Genomic DNA, 20,686 nt, shown 5'->3' on the forward strand with positions numbered 1-20,686 from the left:
ATTTATTCCAATCGGCTGACGTCAGGGTGACATCAGTGGCTTGGCGGCATGGCTTAGCTCGGTCTGTGGCTTGGCGGCGCGACTCCACTCTTTGACACAGCTCGCCTTGGCTTGTGGCTCGGCTCGGCTCGGCTTAATAGCTTAGCTTGACATCATCAATGATGTCAGCTTCTGGATACAAATTCGGATCCCATCTAATGGATTGGATCGTACGTCAAACGGGTCGGACTTTGCAAACTTGGGCGAAGAAGGCACGTGAAAGTGCGTGTACGCTTTACTGCACGTGGTGATGGCGTCGATGGCGCGTGGGGCCAGTGCAGGCTGGTGGAAGAGAGACTTCAAACTACTTATGGTAGCTTGAAATAAAATTCGGAGAGATAAATTTGGAGACAAACACACAAACTTTTTAAATTACTGATAAGAATTACAGAGTAAGGAGAAAAACTCTCTCTATCTCTCTAACTCTTACACTTTTTTCTTCTTCTCTCCCACACTCTGAATTCTCAAAATACAATAGCTATATATAGATAAAACTAGTAATGTGAAGGCATTAAATGCTTAAACAATAATGCAATCTTATTTTGACATTAAACCTTCAAACTTTGAATTTTCAAGCTTCAGCATTCTTTGAACCTAGATTTTTCTATTGGCTAGAGTTAGGGTGGCTGTCTAGGGTGGCTATCAAGCTTATTTTCCAACAATGATAACAATGGAAATTAAAAAAATTTACCCATAAATCCCACATGACGAATGTTGATCCATTTAGTCTTAAAAGTTTTCTTATAAACCAATTAGTCTTTTTTGTTTTGGAAAGTTGTATTTATTTGATCGAAAAATGACTGAGACCCCCAGCTGGGGGTGCTGGGGGTCAGCTCCCATTGGACAAAAAAAACTGATTTTTTTTTTTTTTTTTTTTTTCCGACCAACCCCAGTGCGACACGTCACTGGGGGTCGTCAGTGGGGGTCACCCCACTGGGGGTCTGTAGCATGGCCGTTATTTGATCTGGTGTCATTTGAGTTTTAGTGAATTCCCTTTTGCAATTCATTTTTTTTTTTTAATTTTCTGATTCGTTTTTGGGATGAGAATGGAAATGTGAGGTGTAGAAGATTCTTTTTGGAGAGATTGGTGGCTGAAGTGTTGGTTGTCGAATGTGTAAATTTACATTTCTGTTAGTGTGATTTTTTCATGTTACATTGGAGTGTTACATTAGGGTGCTACGTTTGAAAAAAAATACATTAAGGGGTTTTTGTGTGTTATATTGATTAGAGCGTTACGTTTGAAAAAAATACATTAAGGAGTTTTTTTTGGAACATAACGTTGTTACGTTTGAGAAAAATACACTAAGAAATTTTTTTAGTGCGTTACATTAGAACGTTATGTTTGAAAAAAAAAAATACACTAAGGAGTTTTTTTGGAATGTTACATTGTTACGTTTGAGTAAAATATAATGTTAAGTTGTTATGTTTGAAAATACTAAGGAAGTTTTTAGTATTATATTGATTGGAATGTTACGTTTAGAAAAAAATATATTAACGAATTTTTTGTCAAATATACTAATTCAAATTTATATAATTAATACTATTTAGTCAACAAATTTGATTGGCTAATAAGAGTTAATTTTCTGTTATGATAAATTGACGAATAGACTACGGGTAGTTCAGGTGCGTTAAAGTCTTATATAACGCATGCCAATGTTGCCACCGACAAACGTTTTACTTGGACTGTTTTATCTTACCCAATAAGATCTTAACAAAAGATATATATATATATATATATATATTATATCATGTGGAATGTTACTTTGTTACGTTTGAGAAAAGTATAGTAAAATATTTTTTAGTGTGTTACATTGGAGTGTTACGATTGCGGAGTGTTACATTTGAAAAAAACACACTAATGAGTTCTTTTTTGAAATGTTACATTTTTAGTAATTTCTCATTATGAGAAAATTCACATTTGTCCTAACACATAGCACACGCGTGTTTATGTTTGGCCCTTCATGTAATTCACACTAAAATAAGACCTTTGAATTTATAAAAAAAAATAAAAAATCAAGCCATTTATAAAATTACTATTTAAAATTTATTGATACTTTCACCTTGGAATTTAATTGATTTTACTTGGCAATACAGGAGGTGGAAAATTATGTCATGGAGTAGCCGCAGTCAGCATGACAATTCTATCATTCATTTTAACATTTTTATTGGCATTTAGACAATTGTAAGACTGTTTATATCTTAGATTTGATTATTTAAAACAATTAATTAGTTAAATTTTCTTTTTTAAAATCTCATTTCTTTTTTTTCTTTTTTAATTTTTTTTCCCTCAATGTAGCACTACCCAAAAAATAAAGGATATGGAATTTAGGATTTGTTCTATTCATTTGTTTTATTTCTTTGTCCTCCATTAAGGAAGAAAAATTCCTTTAATAGGGTGAATTACACTAACGGTTCTGTAATTTGAGATTTGTATCATTTTAGTTTTTAATTTTTTAATTGTTGATATATTTGATTCTAAATTTTGAATCTCATTCTAAATAAAGACAATTAAAGACACTGTTACTCTACTTCAAGAGCAAAGTTGTCAATTTGACAAAATATAAATTAGTTTTACAAAAATAAATGTCAAAAATTATATAAAAATTTTTATCCACCAAAGATAAAAATTATATAAAAATAAATCTTTTAGATTTTTGTTATTTTTTATTTTTTTTACCAAATTAATTTTTAGTATAGGTTTGGATGATGACCATGTAATGAATAGTTGTTTGTGTTGATTTTAGATGGTTATCATGTAATAGATGATTGTATTTATTGTTAACAAATATTTTTAGATCGTTATCATATAATGGGAGTGTTTGGCAAGTTGGATTTTAGCATTTTTTGACAAAAATTCACAAAACAGACATAATAGGCTAAAATAACTAATAAGGCAAAATGTTATATTAAATTCATAATCATTTCATTTTTTCTTTCACAAACATCACATCCAATTACAAAAAAATTCAACTATCTTTCCATATACAAAAATTTTAACCTACTAAAATTGTCAACTGAAATAGTAACTTTCCAAATACCCACAATAGATGGTTACTAGTCTTTTAATGTGTAACCAATATGTTTAATATATGAAATATTTTTAGTTTTAAATTTTTTATTTTAATGGATTAATTTAATAATGACATCAATCTTGTCGGCATGTTTGACTTTTGAAAAAAATAAAAACTAATTTAATAAAAATAAATATAAAAAATATTTAATTTTTTTTACCCTCTCAAAAGATAAAATTATATAAAAATGATGTGTTTTTAATTTTTTCACTAATTTAAATTTTAATTTCTTAGAAAAAAATTATAAAAATAGATTATGAAAATCAAACCAAATAGAAGTTTATAACTAAGAAAGTTTCAATATTATTCATTAAAAAAAGACCATTACATTTCAAACAATATACAAGTTAACTAACACAAAATAGACCGTTAGCAAAGGAAGTATTTTTGATCGTCCTGGTTTAGAACAATATTCAAAATTTAGGATTAAATATAACACAATTAAAAAGTTAATAATCAAACTGACACAAATCTCAAACTATAGAGACTATTAATGTAATTCATCCTAACTAATAAGATTCGGTTTCATTTTCAATTCAGTTCTTTCAAAGTATATCTTTGTTGTTTGGTTGTACAAATACCATAACCTAACATGATCCTCACTTACGGGCAATGATACATCCGCTAATTTTGAAACTTTAATTGAGCTCTAATGATGTGAAAATTCATAATAAAATAAAATAAAATCATGACCAAAACGTCACATCAATGAGTAGAATCCACCCCTTAGAGCTCCTTTAGAGAGCTCAGATTTTAGAACACCCAAACATTTTTCCTCACTTACTATACCTCCATTCTACAATGTGTATATATACACATAAAAGTAACTATTAATCAAAATAATTTTTGAAAATAAAAAATCTTTGTAAAAAAAACAAAGGGTTAAAATTAAATTCACACGCACGCGCGCACACACACACACACAAAAAAAAAAAAAAAAAAACCACTTCATCTATTATCCGCATCTCTCAATCAAATCAAAAAGAAACTAAAACATCTTTGATTAGATACAAAAATGGTTTCATTATTATATTTATATCTCTTTTATTTTATTAATCAAGAAAATATATATACATAAATTTATCAAAATTGTAATATAAAGTGCCCAATAAGAATAATAAAATTATAGGGCAAACTTCACTTTATTTCTGTGGTTTGGATCATATGTGATTTTTTTCCCAATGTTTGGAAATGACCAAATAACCCTTTTGCGGTTTGTGGACTAAAATGCACCGTTAATAACCTTGTATTTTCGACATTTGTTTAGAACATAAAGTGCACTTTAACTTTTGTGCTTTATTCGATATTCGATTTACCGCATTGAACTTTGAAAATGAGCATATAACTCTCTTATATCTACCATGTGTTTACTTACTGTAAGTTGGATGGAATATCTAATGGTGCATTTTAGTTCCTAAATCACATGGGAGTTATATGATCATTTTCAAATGTCAGTGGTAAATCGCACATAGCACAAATTATAGGGGTAAAATGAAGTTTGTCTAAAATTCAATTCTTCAAAATTATGAAGGCCCTAGCTAAATTTTTTCCCAAGTCTCAAATAGGCTCGCTTCTAAGTCCCTATGGATGATTTTGAGTCGAGAGTCCTCGTGCAAATATAGAAGTCCCGTTGCTGTTCCATGAACTGTACTTGCGCTCTTAGCCCAATGTAGTTCCTTACATATTGTAGCATCTATAAGAAGAAAATGTTGTTGATTTTATTTTGAAATCTTCAATTAGGGAAGTAATGAATTTAGAGAGAGATAGATAGATAGATAGAGAGAGAGAGAGAGAGAGAGAGAGAGAGAGAGAGAGAGAGAGGGGCATCAAGACTAGTGTTGGACAAGTACTCATATAGACAAGAAGAGTTTCATCTCCCTCAATGCAACAACCTATGAGATTCACAAGATTTCTATGTTGAAGTTTTACAATCAACTTAACTTCGGTCTTAAACTCGTCAAGTCCTTGTCCCAAGTTCCTTGATAGCCTTTTAACTGTTATTTCCTTCCCATCATGAAGCTTGCCCTAGAATGCATTTCTCAAACATTTGAACTTGAAAAAAAAAAAAAAAACCCTACACAAATATATTATGTATAAATGCCATTTACCTTATAAAAGGGGGCCAAAACCACCTTGTTCGAGCTTATTTGCATAAGAGAAATTGTTTGTAGCAATTTGGATAGCACTTAAATTAAAGTAATGGATCTCACCACTGTTGTCCCGGTCCTTCACAACCATAAGTTCCTTCATTTTGTGTTTACTACTACTTCGATATTCCAAAATGTTTAATAGAATTTCTTGTCTTGTCTCCTGAACTTCATACCAAATAAAAATGAGATACATATTAGTATTGATGGTACGGTCATAAATCAGCTTATATTTATTACTAGATAGTATCAATTGATATATCAGTGAACATCATATCACAAGAGATATTCTGATTTAGATCTACCTTTTTGCTTTCTTCTGCCAAATGTATAGTACAAGTAGAAACCAAAGAGAGCCACCACTGCTGGAAAAACGATTTTTAGTGGCGTTTTAAAAACGCCGCTATATGTCTGAAAAATGCCGCTAATTCCTTTAGTGACGCTTACCACCAAACGCCGAGGACGCGGCCGTCGCAGTAAGTTTATGACAACCAACGGTAAAATGACGTCACACAGGCATTCAGCGATGCTTCAAAAACGTCGTAATAGCTTTTTTGTTATTTTTAAAAAATAACTACAGTGGCGTTTTGTAAAACGGCACAATAGAATTTTTTTTTTAAACTACTAATTTTGTGAGATTTAACTTTAAAAATATACCTGTAAAATAGCAATAATGAATAAAACTTTGTATAGACATATATTTCTGTGAGATTACTATTCCCTCACATCTATAATAGTACCCAATACAACATCCTTCAAGAAAAAAAATCCAATAAGTTCAATCCCAAAAAACCAAGCAGCCATCTCATGCACAGTTTCACATCATCCAACAACAATCTAATATAGAAGGCAATTAGAATTGTCTTAAAACACAAATTGACTCTCTCTCTTGTAGAATATAAGTTCTAAAATAAAGCAGCAGAAAAATAATTGGGACATGCAAACTCTTGATCGCTCACGTTCCTCCTGCAAAAACATTTAAAGTAATTGTGACATGCAAATTCCATGTAACTCATACCAAACACCCACAAAGAAGGCTAAGAACAAAGTCAAAGATAAAACATAAAAGATCAGAAAGAGAATTTTAAAACTCACCCATAAACCATGTGAGGAATAAGATCATTACGGATTGTGTTTGAATATGCTATCGGGTCAAACCAATCCTAAAGTCCAACCATGAAATAAAAGAACTTATTAGTGCTCCTGTGACAATATTTCTTTCATGTTCAAGACAGTAAAACATCAACTAAAATCATGGAAGGCCTAGAAAAACAGTAGCTACCAACTGTCCCCAACATTAACTCAGTTGATAATTGAAAATCTCAATGGCTGAAATCCATAAATTGATGACAACAAGCAAAACAGATTTACATGGTGCAATAGTAGTTTCAAAAAATGACTCCACTTTAACATATAAGAAATAACAGGGAATAAGTACACCATAAAAGAAATTGTTTCATTTTTGATAGCTGGAACCATCCAAAATAAAGCCTCTATGAGCGCCCATCTCCCAGTGCCACTTAATTTGGGTTAGTATTGATGCAGTATGGAAGCAAAAGCTCATTATAATAAGATACATGGCATGCCAAACAACAGTCACTTCTTCAAGAAATGGCTTCTACACATCAATATGCCATATTTAAAAGAGCTCCAAGTGCACAAAACTAATAACAAAGTTAGTTCATACTTAATCCCTTCAAAGTAATCTTGCAACTAAATGCTGGACCTCAAACTTTTTGGTGTAAAAACTTTGAATAAAAAAAAGTCCTTTTAGAAAATTCATTCCATGGGTTGTTGTGATGGTTATAGCTTTCGTTGCCTTGTATTCTGTTCCTTTCCTTCGTTCTTTCTTCTTTATTAATTGTTGATTTGACACAAGAAGGCTTCTAAATTAACTTCAAAAATATTGTCAAATTTTCCTGGCCCCCAATTCCTTTCAGACATCATAAAACTTAGCACTGATTGAGGAAGTTTTGACACTAAACAGTTCCATTCAAACATAATCTAATCATACATGAAGAACCCTGAAAGAAAGATAAATACCACTGGAAAATAGCAACCAACAATATACTCACATGGAAGATAGAAACAGCCTTTGAGAGCAACAATCTAGTGTCGTCAAAAGCCATCTGCCCACTAAGAAGCCTCCATTTTATATCAAGATCAGCACTACTCTCGGAACCTTTCTCCTCCAGCTTCTTCTTTATAATGCTTAGCAGAGAGTCCTGTAACTTTTGTTCTCCACTAACTACCAGATTTTGTAAAGCAGAATGAACCCTGTTGCAGTCCATGCAACAAAACCACTTCCCCTTGGGCAATTCCTATTGTATGTGTGGTATTATCATATTATTCAGAAATAATTCCACTTGAACTAAAAATATTCATGCACAAACATAATACAGACGTACTAAAAAAAAATATAAATAAAAAACATACATACAGAGATACTGAAATAAAGAGATGAAATGAAGTTAAATAATCTGTAGACCTTTAGATCATCCATTTTATGCTCCTTTAAACAACCAATGTGATACTCCTTCTCACACTAAAAGTAGAAAAGGCAGCACGCAAGAGAGAGTGAGAGAGAGAGAGAGAGAGAGAGAGATTAAAACATTTGTTAAAATCAAAAGTATTTAAGAACCAAAAAAAGAACATGGAAACTCAAACATGGCAAAGCAAAGACAAAAATATCAACGAAATACCTGGTCACACAGTATAACTGTCTGAGGGCCAAATACTGATTTGTTGAAACCATGGCCCCTGCATGCATTATCAATGTGTAGAAAAATATAAGCTCATAAATGCTGATTACGAAAGAAAAAAATAAATAAAAAAGAAAGAGACAAAACTTAATTGTAGAATTTAGCAAAAAGACACCACACAACAGAGTTTTTGCATGCATTTGGTCCATGGGAGGTAAGAATTTCTATAACCAAATTGAAAAATGATTCTGTTTAGTGGAACCATTTTCAAGAGCCTTCTATTGGTGAAGGCTTATGTAAACTATTAAAAGACAACTTAAGCTTCTAAAGAGAAATTATGGTGGGAATAAAACAGTGTCAATACAACCTGCACAGTGCACATCCACCAACATCAGCCTCTGTAGTTTCAACATTGCGGATGCAACGCTTGGTTATCTCTTCTAGAGGATCTATTCCTGCGATTCTTCTAGCTACCACAACATTTGCATTGTGTTCCACAAAATTTTCTTTCTAGAACATGTTTTCGCAATATTTGCAGTACCAAGTACCACTGGGGATGCTAGGTAGAGAAACACACTCTACAATTGAACAAAACTAGTATTTATACAATGTTGTCAATAAGTGCTTTGAATGCATTACTTAAGAAATGGATAAAGATAAACAAGGTATTGTTTAACCACTCTACACTAGCGCAATTCAGAAAATTGAACAAACAGCAAAAAGGTTTGAGTATAAAGAATGTGTAATTCGTGAGGAGCAACATTAAAACCTCTAAAGCATAGTTTTCCAGTCAAACAATTCTCTAGCTCAAACCCCCAGATAGACTACTTTGCTGAGCTTATAATCCATTTACAAATATGTAATTTAAATCCAAGAAACCTCTATAAGACAGCGCCAAGTTGGATCCAACTCTGCATAGTAAACTCCGAGTACCTACAATCACTGTAAATCACAGTAAATCACAAATATCAGTTAAGCTCAATAACTACTATCAATAGTCAAACTTAAAATATCTCAATTTACAGTTTATTCCAGAGTTTAATCCCTTTGCCACTTGGATAACTATGACTTTTCAACCAGCTAGACTCAAAGGAGGTATTTAAAAAAATAATAAGAAATAAGGCTTCCATATTCTTTAATCACATTGTTTATGCATATTTTTAAGTGCATTGTTTATTCATATATATAGTGCCATATTTCTTATGTCCCCAAGCCCAAGAGAATGTATTCTTTTCCCCACATGCCCTCTATTGCTCTCTCAGTCCTGACAATCAAAAAATAAAGGGGAAAAAACAGAGAGAACCCAAAACAGTGATGGAACAGGTAAAAACAGAGAATGAGCATGTAAAAAGTGCAAAACAACATCTAGCATTATTTCATGGACACATTATTGCCATCTATTTTTTGACATTGGTGATTCAGTTACAAGATTCTTCAAATGTATGTACCATCTAACTAACTAGAAATGTTATGGGTTCCATGATTAATTCATTCTATTGGGATTCATATATCTTCTTTTGACTTAGCAGCTGAATGATTTCAGTCTAACACTAACTCACACACCACAAACAGCATGATCATCTCAATAACAGCATGATCTATGTTTCAATGCATTCGTAATAAAGGAGATACAAGATTTGACAAACCAAATCCAAATAGCCACTTCTGGACTTTGATCAGTTGATCTGAAAATTTCACAACAATAATAATAATTTATAATGGCTTTGGAATTCTATGTGAAAACAAAATAAGCACTATCGTTGATCAAGAGTAATGTATTGTTTAAGGGCTTCTCTTTTATGAAATTCTGGAGTGATGCATCATATCTAGATTCCAGATAGAGAAAAAGCGGGGTGCCATTAAAACAATTCATAGCCACATCACTACTTGAAAGGGAAAAACCGTAGATGTTTGGTATATTTACATAGCATATAGCTTTGAAAAGAAAGAGCATTCATGGTAAAAACAAACACTCATCATCCTATTGTCCTAACAGTTGATGAAACAGAGCTTCTTATTCCTAGAGAACAAGTTTATCAGAAATTTCTTGCCATAAGCCTAAGATCCTACAATCAATTTTAACAGCGTTTTCCTTAGGCTATATTTCGATCATTGACTTGTGGTGGGAAAAGTCAAGAAGAAAATGAAGTGAAATAAGACTTTTTTTTTCTTTTCTTTTTTACTTTCCACATGATAAATCCATGATCTAAACATAACACCAATTTGTGTTGGTGTGATCGTGCAGGTTTGTCACTTTTGAAATCCCAACAAATATAGCAATTCAAGTTCAAGACATTACCTTTCATGTTCACAAGGTAACAACACAGACATGATTTCAAATTTCAAACAAGTGAAATGTTCGAAGTATGGTCTTTTCTCAACAAAGTGAAACAAAAAGGAGAAAGTAATCCAAAACTTAAAGCAACAAATGTTTTGTCCATATACATATAAAATTGAATGTTATTATTCTTCTTTCCATTACCTTATGGTCCTTATAGTTTATATTTAATTCAACATTGAGAATCAAACTAAGAAGTAACATTCTCAAAAAAAAATTACCATCTATTCTCTCTTTGTTCTTTTTATAGATTTACCCAATAGAACATAACCTTCATTTCTCTACTCTCTTTGTGAGAACTAATATAAACATTTTGTTGTGCATGGAGGACATTTTCTGTGGACGACTTTTTTTGGAAAATGTAATTGCTAACTACTACTCCTTCAGGCTGTAAAGTAAAATGCAACATTTATTTCATTCACATGTTTTACTACAGTCTGAATCCCCAGATAGAGATCATCTAAAAAATAGAAACTTAAATATACTCATCTGAATCCTGAGGTTTCAGAAGAGTACCCGGCATCCAATGAGACGATATAGCAGTTGCTGCAAAGTAGGCAACTGCTCCAACAGTTCTTCACTATCCACCTCCCTAGTTCTGCTTTAGCCCTATCAATGAAGAGAAATAACAATTAGAACTATCACAGATCTAAACTGGTTAAAACTTAAATCTGATGACACCCAAAATATTGCAATATAAATAATTCAAGTGTTTTATAATTTTATTATTTTATCATGCCCATGACAACAACTAATGTACCAACAGATGAAAAAGATCCACACATATACGACATTTGCCTTAAAATAACAATAAGATTTATCAGAACAAAGCAATGTAAATGAAGCCACAAACAATCCAGCCCCAACTAGAGAATAATAGGCATGCTGAACAAGCATAAAGGATATCAAAATCATTCAAAAGCAGCATAAAATGAAATATTTTCAGAAACAAAATATGAACCAATAAACAATCAGCACGTTTAGTGAGAAGAAACAACAGGACATCAACATTCAAATATCAAAACCATTCAAAGAATTTCACAGGATTGATTTCAATAACGAAATCGACATTGCACCATCAGTTCAACTTGAGAGAGAGAGAGAGAGAGACTGGAGCTCACCGATCTAAATCGTTGAGATGAACTTTGATTTCGATTTCGAGAGAGAACTTTGAAATGGCTCTGATGAATCACCAATCTGTTTTGCTGTGACCAAGCTGAATCTCTAAATCACCGAGCTGAATCCCTAAGATAATTACAGTTTAGACAGCAGTAAAGCTCATCGATCTAAATCGATTCACCGATCTGAATCTCCAAGATCATTAGGGTTTAGACAGCAGTAGAGCTCACTGATCTGAATCGATTTTGAGAGAGAACTTCGAAATGGCTCTAATGAATCACCGATGTGAGATCTTTGAAATGGCTCTAACTTCGATTTTGAAAGATCTTAGACAGCGCAGAGAGAGAGAGAGAGCTCGAGATTTTCATTTTCGCTTGTCAGATTCAAAATAAAGGTGAAAAAGAGGGAGATAAGGAGCGCATAGGACAACACCATTTGAAGGCATTTAGAAGCGTCTTCTATTCCTGAAACGGCACCGTTTTGATTAAATGAAAAGGTGACGTTTACAAAACGTCGTTAAATATTAGAAACAGTGACGTTTTCAAAAACGCCATTAAAAATATGCCTCCAAAACAGATATTTCCTGCAGTGCGCCACAGTAGTTATAATTGGTACAGTGATGAGAATAGTCTTTGTTGTGCTCTTTAAACCCTTTCCTGCCAAATAAGTACTCAGATTGGTGTTCCCATTTATGTAACACTGACCTGGTAAGAAATATCAAGAAAATTTTAAGCTGGAAGAAAAAAAGGAGCATAGTCTACCAACTTTCAATAATAGAGGACTAATTTACTTCATCTTTGGTTATATTTTCATTTTTGAGTTTCCAGAAACAAAACAATGAAAAGTTTGAAGACATCTATAATTTTCATTTTCGTGTACTTTTTGGTATTTCATTAAAATTGAGTTGTTTTCAGAACCAGTTGGCCAACCAAGTTTTAGTTACAAAACTCTATCCAAAGTTTCAGTCACACGAATTTGTTGTAGAACTTCCGTGGTGTTTGAATTTTAAATTTTTATATCAATTTGTGGATAGAATAGAAAAGGAAATGAAAAAGTTTGAAAAAAAAATAAAAATTAACTTATATTTTAACCACTTTTCCTTTCCATATTTTTTTTCCTTCAGAAATTCAAAAACCAAACACAATTCCTAGATATAACATATTGTTTTTTATACCCTGTTCAAAAGACAAAATAAACCATTTCAGATTGAATCAATTCCTTTGTAAATTGAAAGGTTCCCACATCAAAAAGGCCGATTTCACCCATAGATGGGTAAGATGGCCTAAATATCTTTTGCTTTTTTGATACATTAGAGGTTAGAGTATGAGAAAATAGAAAATCTTAGTTGTGATTAGATTTAGGGGGAATTGTGGATAGGTCACACTAAGTGGACTTATTATCCAATAAGTTCTGTGGTAATTAGTGCATTTTTCATCATACACTATTGAAAAAAGTCACTAATTGTTAATTTTTAACGATAGTTTAAATATTGTCACATAAAATGTCACTAATTATAAGTTTTAGCGACAATTTGAAAAAAGTGTCACAAATAAATGTCACTAATTTTTAACTTTTAGCAACAGTTTGAAAATTTTGTCACAGAAAACGTTACTAATTGTAAGTTTTAGTGATAACTTATAAAAATCGTGACAGAAAAAGTCATTAATTGTCAATTTTTAGCGACATGTAAAAAATTAATTTTAGCCACCATTATCCTATAACTCTTTTTTTTTTTTTTGATAAACAAAGAAAAACTTTATTGACGAAATGAAAATACAAATCTTACAAACATCAATAAAGCTTATCCTAAAACTTATTTTTAATAGAATTTGATAGGAATTATATTCAACTATCAAAACCTATTGGTAATTTATCCAAAGATTTAAACTAAAGACACTTTAATGAAGTGCACGAGATTTGGCCAAGTAGGCTAACCCCAGTTGGTTAGATGGTCTACTATGGATGCATCCATTTTTCAAAAGGTACCCCTATTTCTATCATAATTCTACAGCATCAACTCCTTTCAATATATGCAATTTGGATCCACCTTGGCCCAATATTTTCCAAAAACAATTTTACCCTAAAAATTTTTTGACTAGACAATTTCTACTGACTCACCTTTGTTAGTAGTTACGGGCGGTGCATTTGTCACCGGAGCCAACACTGGTGGAGACAACACAGGCGGAACCAAAACCGGCGGTGCCCTAACAACTATGTGTGAATATCCTCCACCCTTTCTTCCCTTTGCAACACATCTGAATATCAACCATAAGCTGCCCTAAACAGTGGCTACAACTACCACCACTTATATCTCAACCACACTGCACCAACCCATAACTGTACTCTGAAGCATTACCCACAACTGACTCATCTGCACCATACATGGTCTCCGTATGTGTAGCCTTTGATATCAGCATATACATCAAAGCGAGCGTGTTAACGTCTGGATCATTAGGCAAAGTCTTATTCTCAGCATTCCAGATGAAAATCTTTATGTTTGTCTATTTCAATCCAAAAAAATTGGTATCAGAGTATCGTAACATGCACTGCTCGAACCATATGATTGCTCGTTCATCAGATGAGCATCTTTGTCTGATTTCTTGGCTAGCGTTGAAGACACAGTTTTGGCATTGATCGATTGTGAGATCGCCTCTGCAGAGGTAGAGGCTGAAGATGCCATTGAAGGAGTCATTGTAGAAGCTGTAAAGGGCTGATTTGGAGGACAGAGAGGTCGACAGAGTGTTGAGGTTGGCTTTGTACTTGGTTTTGGATGTGTTTTATAACTGCCTAAACAGATGTGGGAATTGTAATTTGGTTGACATGTTACAGAGCTGAAGAAGAAACATTATTGTAGTTTGGTGTTTGTTCAACGATGAAATGAGGGTGGTGAGGATATGATCATTCTTTAGTTGATTGGAATGGTGATGTTGAGGTTGGACTAAGTCAATTGATTTCTATATATTTTTGATAAGATTCGGTGGTCTCGAGGAGCGGAACCAGAATTTTAAATTGGTCCCTTCATTCTTTTTATTGACCTATTGGATATGGATCAAATTTTATATAATTGCATCATACAATTACTTATAACACAGTTTTATACAAATTTTATTAACAATCAATAATTTTATGTCAATTAAAAATCATTTAGTTATTCGATTACAACTCAAATCTATACTAATTCTTAATTTCATATTTAACTTATCAACATTAATTGTAACTTGAACAAATACCGACCTTAAACTCATATTGAGGCGATTTTGTCAAATTGGTTACAAGAATTATCGTTCCAAGTAAAAGTATCAAATTCTATTAAAATAACACAAATAATATTTAATTAAATATGAACTAATCTTTTGATTTACAAATGAATTTATGATAACGTTAATCCAATTGCAAAGTTTTTTATTATAAAAACAGCAACAATTCATATTATTGAAAATAATTTATGAGTTTAGGAAAAATGAAAGTCTTAATATCAAAAACCAAAATTATGATTAATTTATTTTTTATTAAATAATTATTTAGAAGAATGAACCAAGGGGGTCATTTGCTGGTAGTGTCATGGGAAGACACCATCAACTTTCAAACTGTTTGTATTAGTATATAGGGTAAATTACATCATTAATTCTTGTATAGTTTAAGTAAAGTGTCACTTTAGTTCACTTAATTTTAATTTAAATAATTTAAACTATAAACTTTTAATTTTATTACAAAATAGTAATTCTGTCAATTACCATTACAGGAAAGGGCCATGAATAAAACTAAAAGGTCCAACGTGAAATTCAAAACAAACTATAAGGACCACCAGTGAACGGAAAAAGACTGAGTAAAACTACAAACGTTTATTTTGAATTCCACTTTGATCTCTCTAGTTTTTAACTCAAGGTCTTATTGAATTTCATTTTGGTCTCTATAGTTTTACTCATGGTTTTTTTCCCATTCAAAATGTTGACAACGTATGATGGAGGGACTATGTTACAACAAAATTGAAAGCGTAGAAACTAAGCTATTCAAATAAAAATTACGATAATTAAAAATAAATTTCGCAAATTAGAGGGACAATAGTGCAATCTATCCTAATATGTGCATAGATTTTTTTTCAAAGTGACACCCCTCCCTGCCAACGTAGTTTTGCCCTTGACAAAAGCTCAATATAGTAAAACATTCAGCACATAATTAAATATGGCAACAAGGTGAAAGTTGTTTTAGTTTGTTTATTTATTGATTTATTGAGAAGATCACTAACAACATGGAAAGCCGGTTACCAAAAAATTATATTAGTCTCTTTCTCTGCTAAAACATATTTATCTCATTATCTTATCTAAATCATTTGTTGAGAAATTTCATATTATATCTGCTAAATGCCTTTGTAAAGCTTTCTCTTCAACTAAAACAGATGCCAATTTTCATCATTTAGGACAATGGTAATGTTAATGTTGCTAATGCAATTGTAGGTTTCACATTATTTAGTTGTATAGGGGCATATTTGTTCTTGTATTCTATGTACTTTGTTTTTGTTCCACTGTTGCTACTAGCATCCTAATTTCTTCTTTAGATTCCTCTTAAAAAAATAAAATTTACAATTTTATTATCATAAAATTCACAATTTTATTATCGTAAAATTCCAATTTGATCACAATCCTCAAACCATAATCTTAACATCAATTGTAACCATACCCCAACCTCAACCAACACCTACCACCATCAATTTTGGCCACCTCTCTCTAGTCCATCCCAACTTTTGTCCCCAATCCTACCCTCTCCCTACTCTTGTAGACCCCTACCCGTTCGTTTTTTGCAATTGGTAATCCCGTTTGACAAAATTTTATTCAAATGTAATTGCATTCACGCTTATATCTGTGAGTTTGTGAGAGTTTAGATGTGAATCCAACTAAATTTGTGTCTAAGTAGAGAAGTTTGTGCTGCAGAAAAGGTGTGCTTGAGTAGAGCCGTTATTGAGCCTGTCAAACTTCTTGGACTGCTCGAGCAGTCATGTGTCTGCTCAGTGCATTGTTTTGGATCATCCAGTATCTCAGTTTGATTTCAGAGATACTAAGAATTGTGTCTTACCGCTCGAGCAGTAAGTCTTGTGCTCGAGCGAAGTGACATGTGGAAGTTCGTTAGCACCATCTTACTATAGTCTAACCACTTGAGTGGTCATTCCTATGCTCGAGTGGTCTTCGCATCCCTAATTGTTATAAAATGCCTCAGTTGTTGATTTTAGGATTTAAGCCTTCTGGAATTCTCATAGAGGAAAGAAGCTAAACTGTTCCATATTGGAGAGTGTTTATATATTTGTTTCCTTGATGAATTGAGGGTGATCAATGGATCAACGGGCTTCATATTGACAATCATCAAGGGATTTCTTTCGCTGAATTCAAATTCAAAAGAGAGATGTTCACCGGTGGATTCCAAAAAACTTGAACATAAAGTTTTGATGGATTTTGAGGTGGCTCTTCATCGTGGATTGGACATCGGCGTTGTTGTGGATTCAACGTTTGGAAAACAATTTCGAGGTGATGATGGTAGTGGAAGAGGCATAATATGTTTGGTTCAATTTGAGTATGGATTCGCTAGGTAATTGAGGATTCTCATATGTAATTCCTTTGTCTTTTTAGTGGATTATTTTGTGGTTCTGACTTGTACTTTTTTTTATCATAATTGAAGGAGCTTCAATTGTGATTTTTTCCATGTTATATCGTTATGTTGATTTGTCCATATTTGTTTTGTAGATATAATTCAATTCTCGTTTAATTGAATCAGATCTACTTGTGTTATTGGGGATTGTTATTCATTGCTAAAATTGAATCCTAATTGCAAATCATTATCTCAGGGTTTTAAGATTTTTACTACCCTCATGACCCATTTCTTCCTTCAGCTTTGTAATTCCTCTCTCTCTCTCTCTCTCTCTCTCTCTCTCATGGAAGCTAGTGTTGGCAAGGAAATGAAGGGTAGAGAGGGGTTGGGGGAGGCACTAAATGGTGATGAGGGACTTGAGTATAGGAAAAAATAAAGGAGGGCGGGGGGTTGGGGTAGAAGTGGTATACCATAGGAATAAAGGATGAGGGGTGGCACCATAGGGTGTGGAGGGGTTTGGTGTGGTAAAAAAGGCTAACCTGATGTGGTAATAGCAGTGGTGGTTAGAGTTTCAGAGGGTGGGAGTTAATTCTAATATTAAGTAGGGCGATCAAAGAATTTTATACTAAATTTGAAATTAGTTGGTGAGAGTCCAAAGAATGGATGGGGGTACTATAGACAACACAGTTTTACATGAAACAAGCAAAGAATACATTATCATCCCCTAAGGATGGTCAGTACCAACTTGGTTTTTCCATTACTCTAACATTATAATAATTTTTGTATTGAAATACAAATGTGAAAACATATTATTTGATTGTAAAGATAGTAATAAATTATATAGAATATTCATGGAAATGAGAAAGAAGGAATAGCACATCTAAACAACCATCAGATAGGGTAAGATAGTACATCAAATTGTTTCGAAATAAACATTCAAATAGAGCTACAACTTGCTTCACTTCTAACGAGAAACAAGCTCAGTAATTGTATGCTCATTTACTGACGCTTGTGATGATTTAATTTCAGACTAATCTGAGTTTGTCACCATTGAATTGAACTAATGCAACGAATTGCCTTGGTCAATGCTTTTAGGCACAAAATATGTAGGATGTGAAGGCAATGGGAGTGTTAAAGAGGAGCTAATGAGCATGTTAACAACTCAAGCCATTAGTGGTCTGTCTGCTGCATTTTCTTGAACGCACAATAAACCAATATGGAAACATCTCATAATCTCACCTTTTGAACCTGTCATCAATGTTGAATCCATTATATCTAGAGCTATATTTTTCTTCCACCTCTTCCATGCCTACAAGAGTTCAAGCTCAGTGAAGATGAAATTTAGCAAAACTCTTTAGATTTTATTAGAATTCATCTGATCATTCCAAAAAATAAAAAATAAATAAAATAAAATAATTCGTTACATAGCTTAGAACGTTTTCCCCATTCTCCACATCATGGAAACAAAAGATCTTCTGACCGCTCAAAATTTCCAATAGTATCATACCAAAACTGAAGACATCTGACTTTACTGAGAAATGACCATGCTTAAAATACTCTGGAGCCATATATCCACTACATATTATCATCCATCAATATCATTTTCGATAAAAAAGATATGTTTGTGTCTGATATAATCAGTTTGTTCAACTTTTTTATGGAATATCTTCTATTAATTTTTAGATGTTTAGAGTGGCGAGTATCTCAGAAAGAAAAATTCTTTCTACATCAAAGAAACTTATACTTACATGGTACCTATGATTTTACTTGCTGTGTAATGGGATTGATCCAATACCATTAGTCTGCCTATGCCAAAATCTGAAATTTTAGGATTCATCTCAGCATCCAACAAAATGTTGCTAGCTTTTAGATCACGATGAATAATTTGAGGTTGAGAATCTTCATGAAGATATAAAAATCCTCGAGCAAAGCCTTGTATAATTTTGTTACAGCTTTTCCAATTCAAAGATGAAATGAAATGATCAAGGCGTTTGTTAGGCATAAACTCATGTATGAGAAGTAATTCTTTCCCTTCCCAGTAGAAACCCAAGAGACTGAACAAATTCTTGTGATGAAGCCTAGCCAATAACAAAACGTCATTCTTGAATTTTTCTTGACCTTGTCTAGAATTTCTAGAGAGCTTCTTCACAGCTAATTCTAGCCCATTTAGAAGCACGCCCTATGATTTTGCAAGAATAATTTAAGAAACATTGTCATATGCAACATTTCATTTCACAACATAGTTTTTGAAGATCATTCTATTTTGTTATAACTGCATGAGGATGCATCTAATTACCTTGTAAATGGGGCCAAATCCACCTTCTCCAAGCTTATTAGCCTCAGAAAAATTATACGTTGCATCTCTAATTGTTCCTAAGTCAAATTGCAAGGATTCTATTGATGGAGGTGAATCCGGATCTTCAAAGGAAGTAAACAAAATAAAAAAATAAAAATACAAAATTGAACTAAGCTTGATAAGTTGAATAAGTCACAACGTTGAGAAAATAACAACATGATAAGTTGACACTTCTAATCATGTTTGTCAAATTCTCCTATAGTATTTTCTTCAAGAAAATGATTTCCAAAATAAAATAGTGATAGCTCTAAAAACAAGCATATATTGTGAAGAATTTACTTACTTTTTATAGCCCCCCCTTGAAGTCACGATTTTCCTCATTATCAAATAGATGCCAATGACGATGACAAGAATCACCAAAATTGCTGACATAGTAATGGTAGTGATGAAAAGTATAGATGTGTTTCTCTTCTTCCCTATAAAAACTAGAAATATTTTCAAACTAAGATAGTGAGAAAAAAAACAACTTTGAATTTGAAATTGCTCTTTTGTGGAGATAAAGCTAGTATTGTTGAAGATTGGGCCAATTTTGACATTACTTATATTTAAGTTTGTGTTTTTGTCTTCAAGACAATGGATCAATAATAAATACCATATTTAAGCTAGTATAACACGGAAATTTTTTCATAAACTGCAATTGTGGTTGTTGACAGTGGACTACATTCACAGAATAACACACATATGCAACATAGACAATGGTAAAAAAATAATATTAACAATTGGATCATAATCTTTAATAGTTGATTGGTGAGATTTTATTTCAATATAAAATACTCTAAAATTACCAGGTTTACTAAATTACATTGATTTAGTTTTCCTATTTATTAGTGTATTGTTCTCAAATAATTAAATTATTATAAAAAATGATGTAAATCTTATGGCTCAATAACTTTTGATTCTTCTGCTCGGTGTGTTGCCGAGAGTGGGGGGTTTTGGTTGCCGGCCCCCTATCTCCTCCTTCCATCCCTTTTTCTCATTTTCTTTATCTTTTTGCTTAATAATATTGGAAGCTTGTCCTTCCAACCCTTTTCGGTGCCTCCACCGCCACCAAATCTGCCACCTTTCCGCCTCCATAGATCCACCCTCACTAGATTTGTCTCATCTCCTTCAGATCTGCCTCTAGCCATTGGTTTTGGCATTGCCTCTCCCTCTTTCCGATCTTCCAAATCTGATGTTTGGCTTCGCGCCCAAACTTTCACCTTCGCACCCAAACTTTAAGATCTATTTTCAAATCTTCTCACAATCCAAAAAATAACATTGTTTAACGTTTTCGTTTCACGTTAGGCCACCACCTCAACCTCAATGTTCCATCTTGACTAGCTGAGGTAGGGTCTTCA

General features: G+C 32.7%; 1 protein-coding gene and 2 pseudogenes across 1 annotated transcript; all 3 read right to left on the reverse strand.

The window, feature by feature from the left end:
* The window catches only part of LOC145799918 (cysteine-rich receptor-like protein kinase 14), a 172,583-nt pseudogene that overhangs the window by 85,960 nt on the left and 65,937 nt on the right, over positions 1-20,686 (reverse strand).
* On the reverse strand, positions 5,932-11,804 carry LOC145799804 (uncharacterized). Its single transcript, XM_082889435.1, has 8 exons — positions 11,419-11,804; positions 10,814-10,906; positions 8,839-8,901; positions 7,960-8,017; positions 7,746-7,802; positions 7,333-7,578; positions 6,353-6,420; positions 5,932-6,223 (listed from the first exon to the last, which is right to left on the reverse strand). The coding sequence occupies exons 5-8, from the start codon at positions 7,758-7,760 to the stop codon at positions 6,163-6,165; spliced, it is 390 nt and encodes a 129-aa protein (XP_082745561.1). The 5' UTR covers positions 7,761-7,802; positions 7,960-8,017; positions 8,839-8,901; positions 10,814-10,906; positions 11,419-11,804; the 3' UTR covers positions 5,932-6,162.
* On the reverse strand, positions 18,054-20,476 carry LOC145798999 (cysteine-rich receptor-like protein kinase 15; annotated as a pseudogene).

The sequence above is a fragment of the Camellia sinensis genome, chromosome 9, assembly GCF_055761805.1.
Source record: "Camellia sinensis isolate YWXY chromosome 9, ASM5576180v1, whole genome shotgun sequence".
Lineage (NCBI taxonomy): Eukaryota > Viridiplantae > Streptophyta > Magnoliopsida > Ericales > Theaceae > Camellia > Camellia sinensis.

Bases quoted from the DNA above. Each gene is read 5' to 3' on its own strand.
- LOC145799804 (XM_082889435.1), bottom strand. The intron at 6,421-7,332 runs GTGAGTATATTG...GTTGGACTTTAG, and splicing joins AGGCTGTTTCTATCTTCCAT to GATTGGTTTGACCCGATAGC. The intron at 6,224-6,352 runs GTGAGTTTTAAA...ATGTTTTTGCAG, and splicing joins ATTCCTCACATGGTTTATGG to GAGGAACGTGAGCGATCAAG.